General features: G+C 43.6%; 2 protein-coding genes across 2 annotated transcripts; both read left to right on the top strand.

Moving 5' to 3' along the window:
• The first annotated feature begins 17914 nt into the window (after positions 1-17914).
• LOC127147455 (putative cytochrome c biosynthesis ccmC-like mitochondrial protein) lies at positions 17915-20476 on the top strand. Its single transcript, XM_051080879.1, has one exon. It carries the CDS (start codon positions 17915-17917, stop codon positions 18659-18661), a length of 747 nt encoding a protein of 248 aa, XP_050936836.1. The 3' UTR covers positions 18662-20476.
• On the top strand, positions 20134-21421 carry LOC127147454 (cytochrome c oxidase subunit 2-like). Its single transcript, XM_051080878.1, has one exon. The coding sequence runs from the start codon at positions 20134-20136 to the stop codon at positions 21040-21042; it is 909 nt and encodes a 302-aa protein (XP_050936835.1). The 3' UTR covers positions 21043-21421.
• The last annotated feature ends 954 nt before the right edge of the window (positions 21422-22375 follow it).

The raw sequence follows: 22375 nt of genomic DNA, 5'->3' as shown, positions 1-22375 counted from the left end.
TATGGTGGGAAAGTCCGTGAGCATGGATGAAGGTCGCCGTCAACTCACTGACAAAGGCTAAGGCCCACTCCGCGGGCGAAGAAGCTTGACTTAATGTAGAAGTGACCCTTGATTTACGGGAGGATCGGAAGCGAAGCGGCTGGATGATTGCCGGATTCACACATCTTTTCTCTATTTATGTGGGGAGGATATTTAGTAGGGCGAGGCATCGATCATGGCTTTCCACGAAGCCTTTTCTTTTGCCAAAGAGATCTCATTCAACCGAGAAGAAAAGAGAGAATGAGATCGGCCGGTCTGTGACGCTTTCCTCTGCTTCAAGAGATCGAGCTTCCACTTCGTCTTCTCTCTCCCTCTTTCTTTTTGCTTCGCACCTTGAAGCCGCAACTTCAAACTTTTCCCTATGAGAATAGAGTTCTTCTTTAAGGAGTGAATGTCCGAGCCGCTCCGCCTTCTGATAATAGTCCTTATTCCTATGAAAGGGAGAAGACTTGAGAACTTCAAGACCCGACTTAATAGTTATTGCTTGATCGGCGTCCTAGTCGATTTCAGTGACCTCCGAACGAGAGTTCTCATCTCATTTTCCACGGGTTTATGGAATGAATGAACCTCTTTTCACAAGATTAAGGAAGACTGAAAGCTAGGGAAGAAAAAAAGGATAGAGGAGGTTCAGACGATAGAGGAGGCTTGAACCGGAGGCAAGGCTCAAAGAATGATCGAGGAGGACTCAAAATTGAAAGGCGCGAAGCGAAGGGACTGAGCGCAATCAATGAAGATCCATAAATCAGGGGGCAAAACCTAGGATTTTGTGCATTCGCACTAAGAAAAGAATCTCAGAATCAAAGGATAGAAGGAGAGAGATCTTGTGCAAGGTTGGTCGATCAATCTCAATGCATAGCAAGAATTCAGTACTCAAGCAGAAAGAGAAGGCTGACTCGCGCGACGACTCCCAATTTCTGACTTTCAGTTTGGTCTTCCCGGACATTGCTTTTTCTGTCCATTTGACCTCTTCCCACTTGAGCTTCCTTCATTCCTTCCCTTCTACACCGCTACGTGGGCCATTGCATTCGCATTCAAACTCCCGTTCTTGGATGAAAACCTGGGAAAATAGTGCATTTGCGAGTCAAAGCCTAGGCTTTTTCTGGGAGTCTTCTTCCAAATAGTAGGTCCCGGGAAGATGAAGAGAGAAGAATGGAAATTTTGAGTTCTGAACTTATCTAATTGAGAAATTCAATGGAGAATATTCTTCTGGAATATGAGTTCATTCATTAATTCAAAGAATGAATCTTCATTCTCTTTCTTCATAATATTGAAGGGCTTGAGGATTCTTTGCTTTTTATACACAATCTCGCCTTTCTTTTCTGGGTCAGTAATCTAATATATGATTTTTCTTCATCTCTATGTCTGGTTCACGCAGTACCATAATACCAAGGGCTTGATATTTCTTAGTTCTAGGTCTTGATTCTCGTCCGATTCCTATTTCAGATGATAATGGCACAAGAGAGAGAGCAGACTGAAGATCCGGATGTGACCTTGGCGGATAGACTTTTTCGACTTTCTTCCGCCTTCGCACCGGTCCGTGCTAGCTTAATTAGGTTGGGTACCGATGAATTGAGTGAATCTACTAATTGGGATTTCTACGAGAAAAGGAAAGAGATAAATCAGGTGAGGCTTCGACCCCTATTCCGATCCTCTTTATGATGAGAAGCTCCCGACAGAGACCTATTCCTTATTCATTGATCTCTCTCCTCTACCCACTACGCGGTACTCGTCTTCTAACCCTTGTTCATTCAGGCGTCCGGCTACTTCCGAAAGAGAGAAATCGAAAGAACTCCTTTTAAGAAGGATGCCTTGGTCTATATACTCCTCCAGGACGTCCTCAGTTTCTAGGGAAATCTTTCTGACTCAAGAGGACAGGTCTTTGAATGGCAATTAAGGGGTCCAGATGCGTATCAGGAGTCTGAAATCCATATGAACCTGTGGAATATACTCAAAAGGAGGTTATGAAATAAGGAGACTCAAAACAAAGAATAGGGTTCGAAGAAAGTCGACTGATAAGGAGTCAATGAATAAAGACTCATTTCATAAAGCGAAAGGACTGAATGAGAATCAAATCAGGTTCAAAGAAATTCAACTACCACGGGCCGGTTCGAAGAAAGTCGACTGATTATGAATTTTTGTAATCAACGACCTTGTAATCCTTAGCGAAAATGAACAAAAAGCTAGGTTTTGGGTATGGCTGGCAGCAACTTTTCATGAAAAAGATGTAAAAATTTCTCTATTATCGTTAAATAGAAAGATGAGAAAAAGGACCATTTTGCAAGAAAAAAGACGGGAAAACGCAATGAAAGAAGAAAGCCTATCAAAGAAATGAACATAGTTTGATGAGAGTTCTAGTTTCTGGTCCGGATAAAGAGAGGAGAAAGAAAGGAGAAAGTAGTGAAATAAAGGAGAAAGTAGTTGACGGCTCTTTCCTCTTTCCGCTACGCTCCGCTTCCGCTCCTGATAAAGGGAGAAAGAGGTTCCCGGGGGGGGTTACGCAGAGCTCGCCTTCGGGTTCTTCCTAGGTCTTTACCAAAAGTCTGAGTTTGAGTTACATAAACCCTTGCGCAGAGCTCACATCTGGACCTTTGTTTTTGGAAGAGGGGAATGAGATTCCCTTTAGAGCGGAGAAGGAGGCTGAATGAATATGAGTTAGAACGATCCCCATATTCATGTTCACTCGTCCTAAAAATAGGAAGGAGTCTTAAAACGTAGAAGGACTGATTAATGGAATTAGAAGAAGCGAAGGTTCAAAGAATATTGACTAGTTAAGGCTCAATGCAATATGAGTTTTTCATATTTTCTAGGCGAAGTCCTATCAATCCATTATTTTGACTTCTTCTTCCTTTTATTAGTATTTAGTAGTTCAATCCCAGATTTTGCAAGGTTTTGACATCGGTTCAAAGAAGATTGAATGAATGAATGAGAAGAAAGAATGAAAAAGATGTAAAAAAAGGACTATTATCGTTAGATAAGAACAGTCCTTCGGACTAGAAAAATGCAAGACAAGATCCCTGCCTTTCTTTTCTTGCCTTGATTTCGTAAACTTTCTAGGATGAGTTGGATCCCTTGTAATTTGCTTAAGACATGCAAGTCAGGAGTTCAGACTCCTTTTCGCAAATTCTTTGCTCCCGTCCGTAAGGCGCGAAGCGAAGGGCATGAAATTCAGAGAGAAAGAAAGGCTCAATGCAATATGAGTGATTCCTATTCAAAGCCTCGATATGATGCCTTTCCGGGTGAGCTGACTCTGGAAGAAGGAATTAGCGCTACGTGGGGAGGTCAAAGAGGAATTAATCAGTCCTCCGCCTAATTCATATGGGGATCTGGTTTTTCTTTTTCCATTAATCAGTTGCACGACTGATCAGTCTAGTCAATATTCTTTTCACCTTCGCTTCAATGATTTTGTCTTAATACTCCTATTTATTTGGCCTTCACCGATATTTAAGTAAAACAAAGGCTAGGCGCAAAGAATATTGCGAGGACGGAGGACAGGTCCGAAGGTTCAAAGAATATTTCATGAATGAGTTCATCATATTTGAGAGGTAAAAGAGTTCTCCACTGAACCAAGAACAAAGAAGAGAACTTTGCCACTTTGATTCATATACGACAAGATAGTGAAAAAGAAGAAATTTCAGCCTAGGAGCAACTGAACTTTCCTCTCCAGACCTAGGGGATCGGGACTAAGCCGTAGATAGAATTTGCGTACGGCTTACATCTGTCATGTGAAACTGAAAGAGAAAGGGACTAGCTGGCCCGCCCAGCCTTTGTTCATTGATCCTTTCGGCATAGGAAATCGGAAGAGCTAGCTCAGAAGCAGTTGCGGGATCCGTTGGAAGGTATCACAACTATGTAGGAAGAGGTCCCATCAGACTTAGTAGGGGGAGTCAGATCTCTCTTGAGTCAAGCTATTATTATACAGTTTCGGAAAGCGGAAGCGTCAGCTAAATAGGGTTAGAAGCTATTTCTAGGGTGCTGAGTTGGAGAAGCCCATAATAGGAAGACAAGAAGAGTCAGCGAGTGAGGTTAGTCTTCCATCTTCATACGACCGAGAAAGGCTAGGTTAGAACTAGCCTAAAGCTATCACTATTAATTGGATCGGTTAGAACTAGTTGACTCGGTATTCATACGACCAAGAATCGGCAGAAAGGGTGCAGCTATCCAATCAGACTTAGTAGGGTAAGGTAAGGGGGTAGAAAGGGCAGAAGTTCCTACAAGAAATCGGAAGGGAGAATTCTCTCGGCAGACTTGGAAGAGACAGAGGAAGCCTCAGATGTTGCGGACTAGGCTCGAAAAAGAAAGTCTAATCTTTCTCATCAAATCCCCCCGTCCTCCGTCCTCTTGACTGATTTATCCTGAAATTTGAAGGAGTCTTAAGACCGAAGGACAGACGGGTTAATATGGATAGGACTGAGGACCTGTGAGGCCTTCGGACCAGCTCTTGTCAATATTCTCAAATTTTTTGAAGTGGAAGGCAACTCATTCAAGGCATATTTCATTCCGCCTTCGGACCGGTCTCGCAAGATTTTTTGCTCCTAACTTTAGGGTAGAGTCTCATCCCCCCATAATCAAGTAGCGTCCACTAAAAAGGAGTGGTCTACAAGATCCCGATACTTTTCATTGAGCCTAGATCGCAATATTCTTTGCACCTCAAGAGGAGTGGGGCAATGATCTTTGCTCCTCAAGAGGAGCGTAGCGGTGGAATCAAGTTCATGGAATAATATGGATAGTCCGGAGGCGGAATGAAATATGCGCTGAATTAAACTACCACGGACCGGCGCCATAAGACAGGTCCGAAGGACTATCCATTAGGGAATATTTCTAGGAGTCAAATCAAAGCTCCAGATGAGTTGAGAAAGCCTAGAATCGAGTGAGCAAAAGAAGGCGGCGAAGATTAATTGAGGAGACTCTTAAGGAGATAGAAGAGATAGGAGAGCATGTAATCAAAACCACACCAAGCGCTATGGGTGCAATCTCTATGTTTCGGAATTCAGTTCTACTTCTCTCTTTCGGATCGAACTGCCCGGTAAGACAGTTGTTGGTGCAGTGCAGAAGGAGAGGTTGCGAAAGCAGCGAGAGCTCCTAGGTTGCGATGCTCGACAAAAGGGTGCTATCTAGTTCTTGCCCACTACGCGGTAATTGACTTCCGTACCGTCAGAGGCTAATATATGCCGAATCCACGAAGAAGCAGGAGAGTAATAAAGCGTAGTCACTAAAAGCGAGAAAGAGTATGAATGGCACTCATCCTATCACTATTCTGATTGAGTCTTTTCGGATTAGGATCGACCCTAATTTTTCTTTCCTTCCCGTCCCTGTTGACATCGTCCTTTCCCCGTCCGAAGGACTGATTAATTCCACTAGATTTTCTTGAGTGACCTTTATTGAAGAACTTCCGAATGGGGCATAAGACTGTTCGGAAAGAGAGAATTGATCTTCCGATCCCCAAAGAAGTTGAAAAGATATGATATAATAATCAAGCTCTTTTCTTCAATATTCTTTCTCTGGGTCCTCCGGACCTGTCTTATGGAGCCGACGGAGCAGCTTAATATAAGAGTTGTTCATTGACTTTCTCAAAAGATAATTCATAAGTCGATAAGAAAGCTCCGCGAAAGAATCTGATATTCTAAACTAAGGCAAGCAGAGGAGTCAGACCTTCTTCATTGACTTTCTTCCTCTCTTTCTTTGTGAGGTTCATGGGTGAATTCCACTCCTCCTTTTTAATGAGGGGTTTCTGGGTCACTTTCAAATAATAGAGCGTATAAAGAGGTCTTCCCACGAAGCCAAAGCCTTATTATTCTTTGGCCGAGGCGCATCTGCGCACCGATCCCGCCTCAATGAACAAGGCGCAAAGAATATTGCGGAGAAGCGAAGCCCATTTATCTGCGAGCGAGTCCTTCTTTGTCTGAAAAGTAATAGCCAACATGGATAGTCCGAAGGTGCAAAGAATATTGCGAGGAGGACGACGGAGCAGCTTAATTTCCAATTCAATATCGGTGAAGGAGACTCTACCCTATTGAACCTCAGTCCTATCAATCCATTATTTTGCATATTTCATAAATCAGGCGCGAAGCCTTGTAGTAAAGAAAAGAGAATGAGCCCGCCAAGCCCAGAGAATAAAGAATCCACTGATTTTTCGCAAATTCTTTGGTCCTAACTCATATTGCATTGAGCCTCTCCTCTAAGTCGAGCCGCTTTCGCTCGTCTTGACCCGCCGAGTCTTCTGGCTGATTATTGACGCTAGGAGTATTTATTCCACTAAATAAGTCCGGACCACTCAAAATTCCAACTTTCTTTCTCTAGTTTGAGAACTTTCACTCTTTCTGACTGAACTTTCTCCCTAACAAGAAAAGCAAGCTTCCAAACCTACTCAAATATGGAGAAAGAAAAAGCTCCAGATGACGGGTCTCGCTCCTTCTATCCTTTTGACTGACTATCCACTGAACCTCTCCTTGAGAAAAAGGAATAGCGAAGATGAAAAGCGACTTCCAAAACTCTCAAAACAAGAGCAACTGCTATACAACAAGAGGAAGAGCTTTTTTCAAGCAGCCACGAACAAGAGCAACTGCCCGCGGTTCCTTGGTCTACATCGAACCTCTTTAGCTCGAGCGCGCCACTAGGCCTGCTGCGCTTTATCTTAGCCTCTCTTCTTCGGCTATTTTTTGAGGCTAGGGCGAGAGTCCTACTCTCAGTTAGGTGATAGAAGGATGTGACGTGTATGTCTTTCAGAGAAGATGTGTAGGATGAAGAGCAAAATCCGCCTAAGGCTAAGGCATGAAAGAGCTTAACCAGCGCCTACAACCGGAACTACTACATCAACTGCGCCTGCAGCGCTGGAACGGCTGACTCTCACGTCTTCGAACCCTCTCCTTTCTCTTTCAGGGGAAAGCATGAGTATGGATGGAAGAATTTCATACTGATGGATGAAAGGGATGAAATGAAACTGAGACTGACCTTGCTCTCTCTTACCTCCCAGAAAACGGGGAAAACTCACGACTCCTACTTTTGATCTACCTCTGAGGATGCATGCCTCTGACTCCTACAGCACCCAAGTCCGCCGACTCAGAAAGAAAGAAAACTCCTCCTTTTGAGTGAGAAGTTCTATCTATTATCGTTAATAATTGATGAAAAGGATCTTTGCCCGAAAGTGCATTGCTTAAAATCAGTCCTTCGGTGAGTATTATTCCACTCATTTTCGAGGGAGGACTATTTCAAGCTATTACAAAGAGGACTATGAATCATCTTTTCAAAGTCCGAAGGAGTCAGAAAGATTGACATCTGTGCATCTTTGGTTAATGAGCTGATTTTCTTGACTTTTCCCTATTAGTTCACGAATACTCCTAACTACGGGGTGAGGACTCGAAATCTTCTTTTTTGAGCCTTGAAAGACGCTTCTTTCATTCTCGTTCTTCGATCTGTTCCGGCTCTTTCTTTCTTTGCTGGATCTCGCGCAAGTTTCTGCTAGTTCGACTTTCTGCCCTGCCTGCCTATCGTCTCCGAAGTCAAAATCAAGACGTCTTGACCCGTCCGAAGGACTTGTTTATATCCATATCCACTTCCGTCTTTTCTTTAGTCTATAGGAGGAAAAACCTCCCCCACACCACATAAAAAGATTGCTATTTATTTCTCTTTTTCTAGAAATAGCAAGCGCCCAGCCCCTAAGAACCTAAGGCTGGGCTGCCCGAAGTCAAAGCACCAAAGGAAAACTAATGCCCGTCCCTACTAATTTACGGACCCGGAATCCTGCTTATTTTCCTTTTCTTAGGTTCTCATATTATGAAGCAGGTTCGGTGACAAGCACTACTCTGCCGGAGCGACTGATTTCTTATCTCGAGAGCAGGGGTTGGCCCCCAGCTTACACACCTTCGGACCTCAACGAGAAATGGCTTTTCCTCGATTGGGTTGTCTTTAATCTATTGGGGAATAGGCCAAGAAAAAGAAGACAACTTTTTGTCTATGGGCAGAAAAAGACTCAAAAGACTCTCTTCATGAGAATACTTGGCAAAGTTTGAAATATCTTTTCAACCATACATAGTTTAAATGACTTATCTAAAGCTAATGATTTCTATGATCTTTTTCTAGTGGATAATTTTGGGGAGACCTCTATCCAAGAGGGGTCCTTCCATCGAGACGATTCGGCAGAAAGGAATCTGAATAGTCTGCTCATGCTTCTTGATGGACCGCCGACGCGGCCTTCTGCGGTAAAGGGACGAAGAAGGAATGTCCCGATCATTATAATAGGTCAGAAGATCCCCGATATCTTTCTGTCGGAAAGTTGCCTGTGCGGCGAAAAGGTAATTCCTTGAAAGTTCTTTTCCCATTTGGAGGACTTGAAGGAGGAGCGGACGTCTGGGGTGGCTAGGAACCCACTGTAGAAAGGGGGATAATACTAAGATTCCCCTAGCAAGATGATAGCCTGGCTCCTTTTCTACCTTTCATCCTTTCTTCCTTTTCTTCCTGCCCTCGCCCGGGTGGGACAAGTTGCCGCGAATTAGTTCTTGCCCATTCATTCTCTAACCGGGATTTCTTTATATACGAGAATAGTGAAGAATTAGCTAATGAGAAGACTGAGAAGATCAATGAACAAGGAAAGCCTACGATCTCAAAAGCGACCTGCATCCTCTCCCGCTACGTGGGGGTCTTTCCTATCTCCGCCACCAGGCCTCACTGGTCATAGAGCCGACCCACCCGAACCTCTTCTCTCTTCCCTACTCCGCCTCTCCTTTCAGTCTCAAATTCTTTGATCCTCTCCTTTCAGTCGAGCCGCTTTCGCTCTGAACCTTCGCAAATTCTTTGCTCCTACTCCGCCTCTTGACTGATTTATATCCAGTCCTTATCAATGAGACCACTAAAAGCCTCTTCCATCTTTGACTTAGTGGATAAAAGAGGTCCGACTATTCTATTTTTTCCATCTTTTCTACATCTACATGAAACTCAATGAACAAGGGCTTGATCTTTTTCATTCTTTTTCCTTTCTTTTTTTTTACCGGACCAGTTTCATCAGTCCCAGTTGCGGAGGAGTTGGGTCTTTCTGGAGACGGTCTCAAAAATGCTTGACCTCAGCAGCAGATGGGCGAGACAGAGACTCCCACTCTGCGCTTAGACAATTCCCAAGCACCGGATACGGGACTATATTAGCTATCCCTTTCAGCAGCCTATGGGATAGGATCAAAGCGCTACGTGGGTGACATCTTTCCCCGGGGGAGATTGATGAAATATGCCGCTTGGCACATCAAGACGGTGCAGAGGAGAAGACTGAGCCTTGGAATTAGAAAGATCAGAGGTCGAAAGGTCACCAGACTAGCGCGATCGGAACCATCCATTGGTCAAGTCAAGAGAGTTGACGAGAGAAAGGAAATGAGCCCATCACCGCTACGTGGGCTGAGGCGATGTCAGAGAGCTGAAACCTCTTCGCCTTAAATAAAAGGTAACTTAATAGAAAGAGATAGAAAAAGCTAAGAATCCCTTGGAGTTGGTGACCATTAATTAGTAGAAAAAGTACCGGACCAAGTGCCACAAAGAATCGGCCAAACTAGGTTGAATGATCCGGAATCGGTCTCAGTTGCCGCTCTTGCTTTTCTTGATCGGTATGCAGATCTCTTTCCGTCGGCCTCTCGCGTGCCATATTGATCTGGAAATCAATATCTCTCTTTATCCCATGAAATAGAGTGAAAGGGCTATAGGCCTCTTCAGAGCTTAGCACTTCTACTGAAAAAGAAAGTACTTGGACGAGTCAATGAACAAAGAGGGGACCTCTGCCTCCTAAACAGGGACGGTCTCCCTCTGGTCTCACCTTTCGCCTCTCCTTCTGGTCTCACCTTTTGCCTCGTACTCGGGAGTTCTCTAATTACGAGATAATGGGGACCCATCCATATGAGGCTCCTTCTTCTCATCCCCAGCGGCTTAGCGGCGTAATCAGTCGTATTAGTATCTCGCTAACTGGTTGAGACTGATTAGTCTTGTTCTGACTCTAGAAACCGACTCTTTCCTATGGGGAGAGCCTATTCCAACCTTGGTCAATCCATCAGAATTCCTCTCAGTCTCAGCCTTCAGGCCCTTTCGCGAGTGATCTTTGTGTACTTCTTAAACAAGAGGTCGAGCTCCCTTTCTAGCTGAATGTGGGCCTAGTGCCCTCTTGCTTCCAAGTCTTCCTCCTCAGCCACGGACTCTGAATCAAGACCTTCCCGCGTAGTGGGCCGATGAAAGGACCGCGTAGTGGGCTTCTTAACGACCGGGGTAACTCAAGAAGCACTTCTTCCACGGCAGCAACTTCAAAAAGAGACTGAGCCACTGGCCTCGCCGCCTTTCGCCTCAGACTCATATAAGCGCTTCCTCTTGTTCTTATCTCTGACCCGAGCCCGGTCCGTGGTAGTTTAATTCAACCCCTTTCCCTGATCTAGGGGCAAGAAGTGTGTATGGTCAAGTTGCCTTCGATCCTTTCCCGCGCATCTGTCTTTGGGACCTTTGTCCTTTGGGGAGCTTGGTCCCAGAAGTCTTCCCTTTATTTCATCCGCTACGTGGGCGCCCAAGCCTCTCCAATCCAAGCTTCCAAATAAACTACGAGTTTTTTATTGTTTTCTTTTTTGACTTTATTCGCAAATTCTTTGCCCCTTTGTTTTTAGGAGTCAATGAACAAGGGCCACTCTTTCAGATTCGACGAAGGAGCCCTTCAAAGACGAAATCCATATGAACCTTAAAGATTCTCTTCTTATCTTTTTCTTAGCTCAAATGAAGAAAAAGCTAGGGCTCGACTGATAAGGAGAGCAAACCACTTTGTAGCAACTTTGAAAGTCAAATGCCTGATTTTGAACTCTATTTTCGTTATATAGAAAGATGAGAAAAAGGACCATTTTGCAAGATTTTGTTCTCTATTTTCGTGAAATAGAAAGATTCGAAAAAGTCCTATAAAAAAGGTCAAAAAAGCTTGGTCCTTCGGACGGGAAAAGGCAATGAAAGAAGAAAGCCTATCAAAGAAATGAACATAGTTTGATGAGAGTTCTAGTTTCTGGTCCGGAGAAAGAGAGGTTCAAAGAATTTGAAAGTCAAATGCCTGATTTTGAACTCAATTATTTTGATATAATTTCTCAATCTGATTTTTTCTCACATTTTGCAAGAACCGAGAAAAGGTCAACTTTCTAGGATGAGTTGGATCTCTGATCATTTGCTTAAGACATGAATTCAAGGATTTCTGAGTCCGACTATCGATACCACAAAGACTTCCACGGTGGAGATGGAGATGATTGATGTACCGGTTGTACGCGGCTTAGTTAGCCTTTCTTTCAGACTTGTTCACGAATTCCCGATTTCTCGTTTCAGAGTGAAAAAACCGTAGCAAACTGGGACGGAAGGAGTTGAACCTTCTACTTACCACGACGCCCCATGAAAGACGAATATATTTCATACCTCCTGTATAGGGAAAAGCGAGACTAATCGCCAAAGGTGTGCGAGATCTTCCGGTTCCACCCACTTATTCCGGGATTGAATCCATTCCTTCTCGTTCATGAAATCTTTCTATGCATAATAGCTTTTCAGCAACTTCCCCAGCAACGAAAGCTGAAATGAAAGAGGTGGTATGGGCCCTTGTTGGCTTTCGACGAAACAGCCTTTTGATTGGGAAAGAGAATGGGGTGGATCCCGTGCATGCCATGAGTTAGGGAAAATGAACAATTCACTAACATAGGCAGAATGGAAGAAAGAACCTACCCCTCACGTGTCAAATCCTGGTAGGATTCCATGGGGTTCACATCCTTGGGTCGAGCGTCGAGTGCTTTAGTTTCCTTTCTGCCTTAATGACCGAGATGGGGTTCATTTGATTGACAATCCAAGGATAAGGATCTAGCGAAACCTGAAAGAAGGGATCTCAGATCCTCTCCTTCAACCACCACTTCTCACTTCTGCTACCGAGCGAACATGGCTCCCCCTGAATTTCATCCACAGATTCGGATTCCGGATCGCTAACCGCTACGTGGGGCCACATTGTTATATGAGTCCGGAGGACTGGTCAAAACTAGGCAATTGATCTTTGACTCTTGAATCCGGGGATTGTAGCCTTTCGATCTAACTCAGATAAGCCTTGAATGAGGCAAGAGATATGATAAGCAGCCTCAAACCTACTTATGAAACCGCTTAGGAACAAGAACTGCAACTGCCGAAAAGTGCTGGTCTTTCCTTTCTCCGCCACCAGGCCTCTGCGGAAACTGATCCTTCTTTCCTTTTTCAAGTGTAGACGGAGCAGCCCTATCCATGAATTTCTCATTTCAGGCGGAAGTGAAAGTGGAATTTCAGATAGAGGCTCGACTGATAAGGAGAGGAGTTGAGCTTTCAATAAAGAAAGTCAATGGAATATTGCTCGGAGTAGTTTGAAATAAAAGGATATCAGCAATGAGAAGGGGTCCAGATGCGTAGAAGGAGTCTGAAATCAATATGAACCTTCAAGGTGCGAAGGTACTCGTAGTTTGAAATAGAGCGAAGGTACTCGACTGAGGTTAGGAAGGAGAGGAGCGGTTAGGAGATTGATTCTTTGCTCCTTCAAAGGAGTGCAACTCAGAAATTCTCCTTGTTATAGTTATAGAACTCCTTCGGAGGTTATGAAATAACTCGACTGAAAGGAGAGGGGGGACGGATGAAAGTAGAAAAAGGCAAAGGAAGAAAGCCTATCCTACGGAGCAAATAGTAGGTTCTAGAATCAGATTCAAGTCATAAGAGGATCATAATATCTAAAGAGGCTAAAGAAGGCCATAATATCTGATAAAGAAGAAAGCCTAAAGAAGGAAGAGAGAATTAAGGAAGTTATCAGAATGAAACTACCACGGACCGGGTAAAGGAAGAGGAAGAATCAAGTCTCTTCCTCCGCGGAGGTCCGGAGGACGGGTTCGCAACTCCTACGGAGCCTTGTTCTGAAATATTCTTTTCACCCTTCAACTCCTCGCCTTTCTCAAATTCTTTGATCCTCGCCTTGAAGTCGAGCCTCAGTCCTCATTCATTCCACAGGCTTTTAGTGACTCCTTATTCAAAGAAGATCCCTGCCTTTTGTTGCCTCTTCTGAATTGCTTTGAGCCTTTGTTTTTCCACTGAAACTGATATCCTTTCTTTCATAAGTACTCCTTCTCCTGTTGCGGGACTGATTTATGGAACTGAATGCTGTGGAGCGGTGAAATCAATATTCTATGCCAATAGACTCGTGAGATCCATGTACTGAGTCGTCAAATGAGCCACCTTAATCAAGCCCAAGTTATACGCATTGGCCCACACCCCAATAGGGCCCGAATTCAAGACCCAAGCCTACATGAACCATCACAAAGAAAGGGAAGAAAGAGAGAAAGCCTACAGTTTCGATTCAACCTCTCTGAAAGCCCACAGAAGGGCCAAAGCACAAGAAGCCTACCCATCATCAAAGCAAGCCCCAATGCAAGAACTCCCTTTCTATTCAGTTCTTCCGTACGTCTTGGATGTCCTTGATGCGGGTTCAGTTAGCCGATCGACCATCAATCAACCGACCTTAATGCATTCTGATCTACTCAAATCAAAGAGGAAAGTGAATTTTGAACTGCCTGAGATCAAAAGCGAAGACTACTTCACAAAGATCAGAATCTGATTCTAAGAAATTGCGAGTTCGACTTCTAAAAGACTTCCCCAACTTTCAAAGTCTTGCCAGGCGTAGAAGGAGTTGTTCTCTTTTCTATCTTTCTTCTTTTCAGACTATCTGACTGTGAGGATTCCCCCTTGTATTCCCCATAGGCTAGGAAAGGTTAGTAATAGGCTCAACTATCAGTCTTGTAGCTAGGCAGCTCAGTATGGTATGAGGATCGAAGGGAAGCTAAGAATGGGGATGGATGCCCCTAGTTCTTTCATGGAATTAGTTGGAATTCATAGCTCCGACAGGTCCGAAGATGGGACTAGATAGAACTGAAATCTGAGGAAGGTTTTTCCTGGGAAGGAGAAGACGAGGGATCTTTAGTGCTATGGTCTGGTGGAGAACTCGGATGAGAACCTTGGAGGAAGAGAATGTCTCGCTACGCTTCGATGACGCGTAAGATCTCTTATCATAAAGATGAGGGTCAAAGAATGATCGGCGAGTTTCTTATCCGAAAAGGAATGCCACTAGTTCCACTATCAGCTTGCTTCTCCTAATGCCAACTGCAATGAAAGATAAGGTCAATGCATTAAATAATAGGTGGAAGCTCTTCTCTATCTTGAGTAAGGACTGTATCAAGTCTTATCTTTTTTGAGTTGAGAATGAAACTACCACGGACCGGGAAGTTTGAACGTCAAAAACAGTATTTTAGGGCTTACTGGATACGCGTTGACTTGTAAGAAAGGAGTATCTTCATTTTCGGCCATAGGCTTGATCTTTCTGGGAGTCTATTTGGCTTATCATGAAAGATCGTAAGTTCAGACGTAGCGGTAGGCAGCAAGAACTAAAGAAAGAAGAACTGATTCTACTTCAACTTCCACAATTGAAGCCACTGAATTCAACTTCTCATACTCAATCTTCTTCATGCCACGAGGTGAGCTTACTCTTTGAGTTCTGCCGACTCATGAGGTCCCCTCCTTCCTTTCCACTGGGAAGGCAGACTGGGACTTATTCAACTCCTTCTCCTACCACTTCGAAAACGGAGATTCAACCGCTACGTGGGTGACCACTCAGTGAAACTTCTCATTGTTCTCGCTTGCTGGTGGAGATACTTCATCCCTTGATTCTAGCTCCTCTCCAAGGCATCCTTATTTTGTTCTTTCAGATATAAGAAGATGCGAAGCTCTGATCTTTCTTTCTCTTAAAGAAGTGAACTAATAAGTAGTATGATTCTCTGAAAGTTGAATCAGATATAATCTTAGATTCTAGTAGTAGCAATGTCTTCCTCTTTCTCAACTCCTACTCCGCCTTGCTTTTGTATGATATTCGCTCTTTTTTTCTTGTTAGTGGATTGAAGAGAGTCCTTCGCAAATTCTTTTCTTTTCTTTGGTTCAAAAAGAGGTGAATGAGAAGATTCAGTGATCCACGTAGCCTTTCAACCTTGATCCCTTATTAGGAGTGGAACTCAGTCAATTCCATATGAACCTCCGGACGAGTCAGAAATCCATATTCATCTTCAAGGTGCGAAGGTACTCTACGTTTCAGATATAGGAGAGGTGAGAAGAATGATCTTTGAATTTTCAAGCTCATTCCTTATTCTTCCAATGTTAAGGAGTGCAAGTTGAGCTACTAAATAAGGTGCGAAGCAGCTCGACTAAGAAGGAGTCAATGAAGAAGGGCGTAGCTTATGTAAACGAATCAATTCACAAGTCATTGAATAAAGTCAACTCAGAATGGAAGGAGTTCAAGAGGTCTTCAGACTCCGCTCCAAAAACAAAGGTCCTCAATGAACAAGGAATCCATTAGAATGCAGCGAAGGACTCATTCATTCCACAGGTTCATATGGAATTTCATGACTCCCAATTCAGTCGCCTCCTCCTACGGAGCCTGATTTTCCACTCAAAAAAGTCCGAAGGAGGGACGGAAGTAGCTCGACCATAGGAAGAGGGACGTAGGACCACTCAAACTTATGCTCCGCTCCTTCGTAGTCTTCCTTTACCTTTCATTCTTCTTCTCTTTATTCAATGATCATTCAAAGGCGAACTTTCAGTCGCTTCGCTTCGCGCCTTACGGAGCCTTTGTTTTCCAGCTTTCCCTTTCCAGCGGAGGGAGCGGACACCGGAACCTTATTTCCACCAACGGGGGGATATATTCCCACCAACGGAGGGGAGCGGACACCGGAAGCGTAGCGGATCGGTGGCTTCGCCCTTTACATTTTCAGCCTAGCAAGGCGCAAAGAATTTGCGGGCTCTCATCTCAAACTGTATGATTCAGTCGCTCCGCTACGGGGTAGCTTTCGCTCCAAGAAGATCCAAGCAGATTCAGTAGCTACGCTCCGGGGCAATCCAAGCAGATGAAGGAAGTCGCTCCGCTCCCTCTGGCTCCGGGCAGATTCAGTAGCTACGCGTAGGGAAAGGAAAGCAGATTCAGTTTCAAGAGCAGATTCAGTCGCTACGCTTAAGAGCTATCAGATCGATTAAGCTAGAAAATCTCTTAAGAAAGAAAGAGAAAATCGATAAAGGAAAGAGATTAATACAAGAGATCAAAGATATCGAGATTCTCATATATAAACAAGAAAAGAGATAGATTTCGATTTTCTCGTAAGAAAGAGAGAGAAAAGAGATTCAGAAAGATAAAGAAGAAAAGAGATCCAGATGTGGGATGAAATCGAGAAAGAAAAGAGATTCAGAGGGATGAAAGAAAGAAATCTCTAAAGAAAAGAGATAGATTTTCTCGTAAGAAAGAGAGAGAAAAGAGATTCAGATAATTCTCTTAAGAAAGAAAGAGAAAAGAGATAGATTTTCGTAAGAAAGATAGATCAAATCTCTTAAGACAGATCGATTAAGAGAGAGAAGAAATCTCTTAAGACAGATCGAGAAAGAAAAGAGATCCAGATGTGGGATTCCTCAAATCGATCAAGACAATCGATTAAGATAATTCTCTTAAGAAAGAAAGAGAAAATCGATAAAGGAAAGAATCCACTAACAAGAAAAAAAGAGCTTTTCTCATACGAAAAGCAAGGCTCCGTTAGGAGTTGGGAAGTAGTACGCCCGGTTCACTAGGTTCTACCAGGCCCAATCATACAAAAAATCTGACTTTGAAATCAAATCTCGCGTGAGTGAAGAAGAAAAAGACAGAGGGGAGTTGGACAAGACAATATTTTGAGATTTCGATGTGAAAGTGAAAGCAGAGGATTCTATCCATTTTTCCAGCAATTCTCCTTGATTTTTGGGGACCTGAAGGCAAAGATTGAATCATGGGTATAGGGGGGTGGGGGATTCTCGGACTGAGCTTTTTTTTTCTTGTTCTCTTTATTCGGATCTTTCATCTTTATGAAAAAGATTTGAAAAAAAGATCTTTTTCCCTTTTTCTTTGTCTTGATTTCCTAATTCTTTCTTTCATCTCGCTCTTCCTCTACCTGCTACGTCTCCATTTTTCTACTCTTTTTTATAGTTATAGTCTTTTGTGTGGGGGCTTTCTTATCACTTATTTTGAGAATCCTTCTTCTTCGACTTATTTTGATAATCCTTCTTCTTCGGAGGATTCCTTCGCCCTCCAGGTCCTCTCGGAACCTTGGCCCGTGACTCCAAATACGGCAGAGGAAACCTCCCTTCAGAATCGAATCCGAAGATTGGAAGAGGACGATTCAATTTTCCTCCTGGGAAAAGCCCCGGGGCTTTTCTGGACTGACTGCATCCAGAGTCAGCTTTATTCGTATTCCACTCAAGAGGAATACTCTTTCTATCTGGAGTTCTCGAAAAGAGATCTCGAAATTAGGGAGCTAAAAAACTCCTCTTATTCGTTGTTCTCTTTGTTTCTGAATTTTGACCCACACCTGAGTGAAGAGGCCCCTTACAATCCGAGGGAGTGCTTTCTCGATTTCTTGGAGGAGTGGAACCATGAAATGTCCAGAATCCCCGGGTTGACGGTAGAAGAAAGACAGAGAGAAGAAATAGAATTCCTGCAAGAAGTTTTCAAGGATCTCCGAAAACATGGACCAAAATCCTATTACATCTTTAAGATTCTTCAAAGCTAAAGCCCTATAATATAATGGAAGAAATGCTTCAAGGGCTTTCTTTAGCTTTTCTGAATCTATGGAATTCTCAGACTCTGCTCTGCTTCTTTCTTTGCGGGGTTTCGGACATGCTTTCTTCACTTCAAACTTTTCTTTTTCGGTATGCCGCTCCCTGCCCTGGGAAGAAGAAGGCACGAGCTCCGCGAAAACAAACAAAAGGGGGGGAATTCTCATTTCTTGTCTATTTCATATAGATGTCTTTCTTGTTCCACTAGCTAGGACCAAATTCGAAGATGTCTCTTTCCTTATTACAACCTTCATTTTTGATGTCAAAGACCAGAAGCTATGCGCAAATTCTCATTGGATCTCGGTTGTTCTTAACAGCGATGGCTATTCATTTAAGTCTTCGGGTAGCACCACTAGATCTTCAACAAGGTGGAAATTCTCGTATTCTGTATGTACATGTTCCTGCGGCTCGGATGAGTATTCTTGTTTATATCGCTACGGCTATCAACACTTTCTTCTTCCTATTAACAAAACATCCCCTTTTTCTTCGCTCTTCCGGAACCGGTACAGAAATGGGTGCTTTTTTTACCTTGTTTACTTTAGTGACTGGGGGGTTTCGGGGAAGACCTATGTGGGGCACCTTTTGGGTGTGGGATGCTCGTTTAACCTCTGTATTCATCTCGTTCCTTATTTACCTGGGTGCACTGCGTTTTCAAAAGCTTCCTGTCGAACCGGCTTCTATTTCAATCCGTCTTGGACCGATCGATATACCAATAATCAAGTTTTCAGTCAACTGGTGGAATACATCGCATCAACCTGGGAGCATTAGCGGATCTGGTACATCAATACATGTTCCTATGCCCATTCCAATCTTGTCTAACTTTGCTAACTTCCCCTTAGCAACCCGTATCTTCTTCGTTTTGGAAACACGTCTTCCTATTCCATTTTTTCCCGAATCTCCTTTCACGGAAGAAATCTCAGCTTTTTATGCTAAAATGACATCAGCAGGCTCAAAGAATCCCACGGAGCGGTAAAGCCACCCCTTCCACTCCCCGTACCTAATAGTTCAAATCGTTCTGCTAGGGCACGCGTCCTACTCTCAGTTACCTCCTAAGTCAAGACCCTATTAGGAAAAAACCACTCTTGGGCGTCTGCGAACCCTCTCGTTCGGCAACCTCATCTTCGCTAGTTCTTTTTATCCTCTCCTTTGCTGCCGATTCCCCTGTGCTGCTTACTAACTAATTACTAAGCAAGAATCTCTGACCTTGCTTCCCAGACTGCTTTCTCTTTAGTAGTCTTTCTGTGCCGATTGATGATGATAATGGCAGCACAAGATCTTTTACACAGCCTCAGACTTATCTCTTTCACCTGGATGTCCCCTTTCTTTTGTAGAGGCTATTCCTTCGAGATCCACTATTGGGATCTCAAACAGAAAGAACGAAGAAACTCTCTTTCCTTATTCACACCGGTCCCTTGATGAACAAACCGCTGACGCTTCCTCTTTCCCTTCAGCCTTAGCCCCTACTCTGATTCATTCTTCTCGGCCGGATGAGCTACTTTGTGCCTATCGCTTCTTCGCCCCTCTCCCTCTCTCTCTCCTTCTACAAGATAATACAAGACAAGAATGAGAGAGCTACGTGGGAGAATGAAGATCGAATTCAACTCTAATTCCGCTGACTCGTAAACACACTCAATTACGCCTAGCCTTCTCGTTCGTGATCCGACCGCTCCGAAGGAGTCATTCAATTCCACACTCAAATAACTCGACTCAAAATGTAAGGAGAGGAGCAAAGAATTTGCGAACTCCTTATCAAAGAATGATCGAAATCCATATGAAAAAATTAGTGAATTTGAGGTTCATCTCACGCAAATTCTTTGCGCCTGATAATTGAAAGATTTCCCTAGAAACTGAGGGCTCGAAATTCAAGACCTTCGGACGTCTCTCAAATTCTTTGACCGCGGAGAAGGAGTCATTCAATTCCACACCTCAAATAGCTCGACTGAAAGGTGCGAAGCAGCTCGACTAAGAAGGAGTCAATGAACAAGGGTTGCGAGGAGTTGCAAAATTCTTTGCTCCTTTTTAGGAGCGCAAGTACAGAAAGCGGAGGAGTTTCCATATTCGATTTGATCCACTAAGTCAAAGATGGAACTAGAAGACGAGACTGAATCAATGAACAAAGAGGGGAGAAGAGAGAAGCGACTATTCATGATCGATGTTATTGGCTCTTCCGAAGAGGAAGGGTTCGAAGAGATTATGGCAGATCATGTTCACCAAGAAATGACCCGAAATTGGATCTTGGTCTATTCTATTTGAGATTCTTCCTTTTCATCTCCATCAAAATGTAATGTAATGAGAGTGTGGATTCTCAATTGTAACCTCCCATTTCTCGAGATCCCATAGCATGCAGCAACTAGTTGTAAGAAAGAGGGGGGAGTCTCAAGAGAGATTTCAAGTGTGCAGTGAGGAGTAATAGGTAGCCATACCATACTTCACTCGGCCCAAGCAATGCCCATCCCATGCCTTTCTTGGTTGGACCAACCCAACCGGCGATTTCCGTCTTCCTTCATTGGGAGAGCAAGAACAAGTCTCTCTTTTTTTGGGGGGGGAGCAGAGCAGTCAAAGAAGAAAGCAAAGAAAATGATTGTTCTCAAATGGCTATTCCTCACAATTGCTCCTTGTGATGCAGCGGAACCATGGCAATTAGGATCTCAAGACGCAGCAACACCTATGATGCAAGGAATAATAGACTTACATCACGATATCTTTTTCTTCCTCATTCTGATTTTTGTTTTCGTATCACGGATCTTGGTTCGCGCTTTATGGCATTTCCACTATTCAAAAAAGAAAATACCGCAAAGGATTGTTCATGGAACTACTATCGAGATTCTTTGGACCATTTTTCCTAGTATCATTCCGATGTTCATTGCTATACCATCCTTTGCTCTCTTATACTCAATGGACGAGGTAGTAGTAGATCCAGCCATGACTATCAAAGCTATTGGACATCAATGGTATCGGACTTATGAGTATTCTGACTATAACAGTTCCGATGAACAGTCACTCACTTTTGACAGTTATACGATTCCAGAAGATGATCTAGAATTGGGTCAATCACGTTTATTAGAAGTGGACAATAGAGTGGTTCTACCAGCCAAAACTCATCTACGTATTATTGTAACACCTGCTGATGTACCTCATAGTTGGGCTGTACCTTCCTCAGGTGTCAAATGTGATGCTGTACCTGGTCGTTTAAATCAGATCTCCATTTTGGTACAACGAGAAGGAGTTTACTATGGTCAGTGCAGTGAGATTTGTGGAACTAATCATGCCTTTACGCCTATCGTCGTAGAAGCAGTTCCTAGGAAAGATTATGGTTCTCGGGTATCCAATCAATTAATCCCTGGGGAAGCTTAAGTGGAAATGAAAGAAAGAATATCTCAGTGAGGGAAAAGGAGGGAGACCACTCAATTTCAGGCTGAACTCGCTCGCTCTAACGCTTCTTTAGTAGACAAGGAGTTCCGTGCATAAGCCCCTTTAGAGAGAGGGGGGAGTCCTACACGAACTCGTAAGTCAAGTACTAGACGAGCCTTGTCTACGAAGCAGAGCGCCCTCGTCTTGCTTTTGGCGAAGCTTAACGAACTAGATAATAGGCATTTTTTGATGGTAGGAATAAAGAAGACTATACTACTTTTTAGGCCGACCACAATACAAGTCATGAGCGATAGCGAAGCCAAGCCGTATAAAGGCGAGCAGCCCTTATAGCAATAGCAAACGGCCTACTTATAGCCCGCCCGCCCTCTTTTTCCCCTAGGCTTTTTTCTGAACTTCTTCTGGGTCTGACAAGCTCATCAAATGGCAATTCTTCACCGCGTACTGGGACAGTGGGAATGAATTCTATTACTTTCTTTTCATTGATAGATATGTGTACCACACCGAAGAAGCAAGATGCCGATATGCTTGATGTACCAATCAAGCCCTAATTAAGCTAAGGAGGACCAAAGAATTTGCGAGGCGAAGGCTCGACTGAAAGGAGAGGGAGATTCGCGGCAAAGAGAGCGATCAATGAATAAGGATAGGGGAGGCCCTAACCGAGAAAGGATCCACGGCGGGGAAAGCAGAGTCAGCGAGAAAGAATGAATAAGTCACAATCTACCTAGGAAAGATAACAAGGACATCGAGAGAGCTATCTAATTCATTCTCTCTTCACTCCGCTATGCTTTGTTCACTCTCTTCGTTTAAGCGAGTCAACTTCTATAAATCACTACTGATAGTAGATTCAGTGCTACTTGTCGAACCAATCCTCTCAACATATGTCTATCCAATTTCTTTGTGTTCAGTGTACCGCTTTCTTTTCCTGTCCCGTACCGGTCCGTGGTAGTTTCATTATCTTTGTCAACTAGATTTGAGAACAGCGCCTGAACTGAACTACTACTGGCTTAGCTGCCTAGCTACTAATAACTTGGCACCCGTCCTGCCAATATAGTAGAAAGAGTAGTTGTAGGATTCCACTCAGGGCACACTTGTTAGCTACAGTTCCCATCTGTCTTGTAAAGAACTAGAACTGCCCGCAGTTACGGGACTAGCTCCCCTGGCCAAACTCTTGCTCCTCAGATTCACAGACTGAAGGGGATGAAAGTTGCGTTAGCTACTTACTTCTATTAGAGTCAGACAAGGCCTTGACTCTCTGCCTTCCTATATCATACTTGGGAACTACTAGATCTAAGTCCGAAATATCGACCTTGGTTCA

Source organism: Cucumis melo, unplaced genomic scaffold (assembly GCF_025177605.1).
Source record: "Cucumis melo cultivar AY unplaced genomic scaffold, USDA_Cmelo_AY_1.0 utg001577l, whole genome shotgun sequence".
Classification (NCBI taxonomy): Eukaryota; Viridiplantae; Streptophyta; class Magnoliopsida; order Cucurbitales; family Cucurbitaceae; genus Cucumis; species Cucumis melo.
This window is presented reverse-complemented; position numbering and strand designations above follow the sequence as displayed.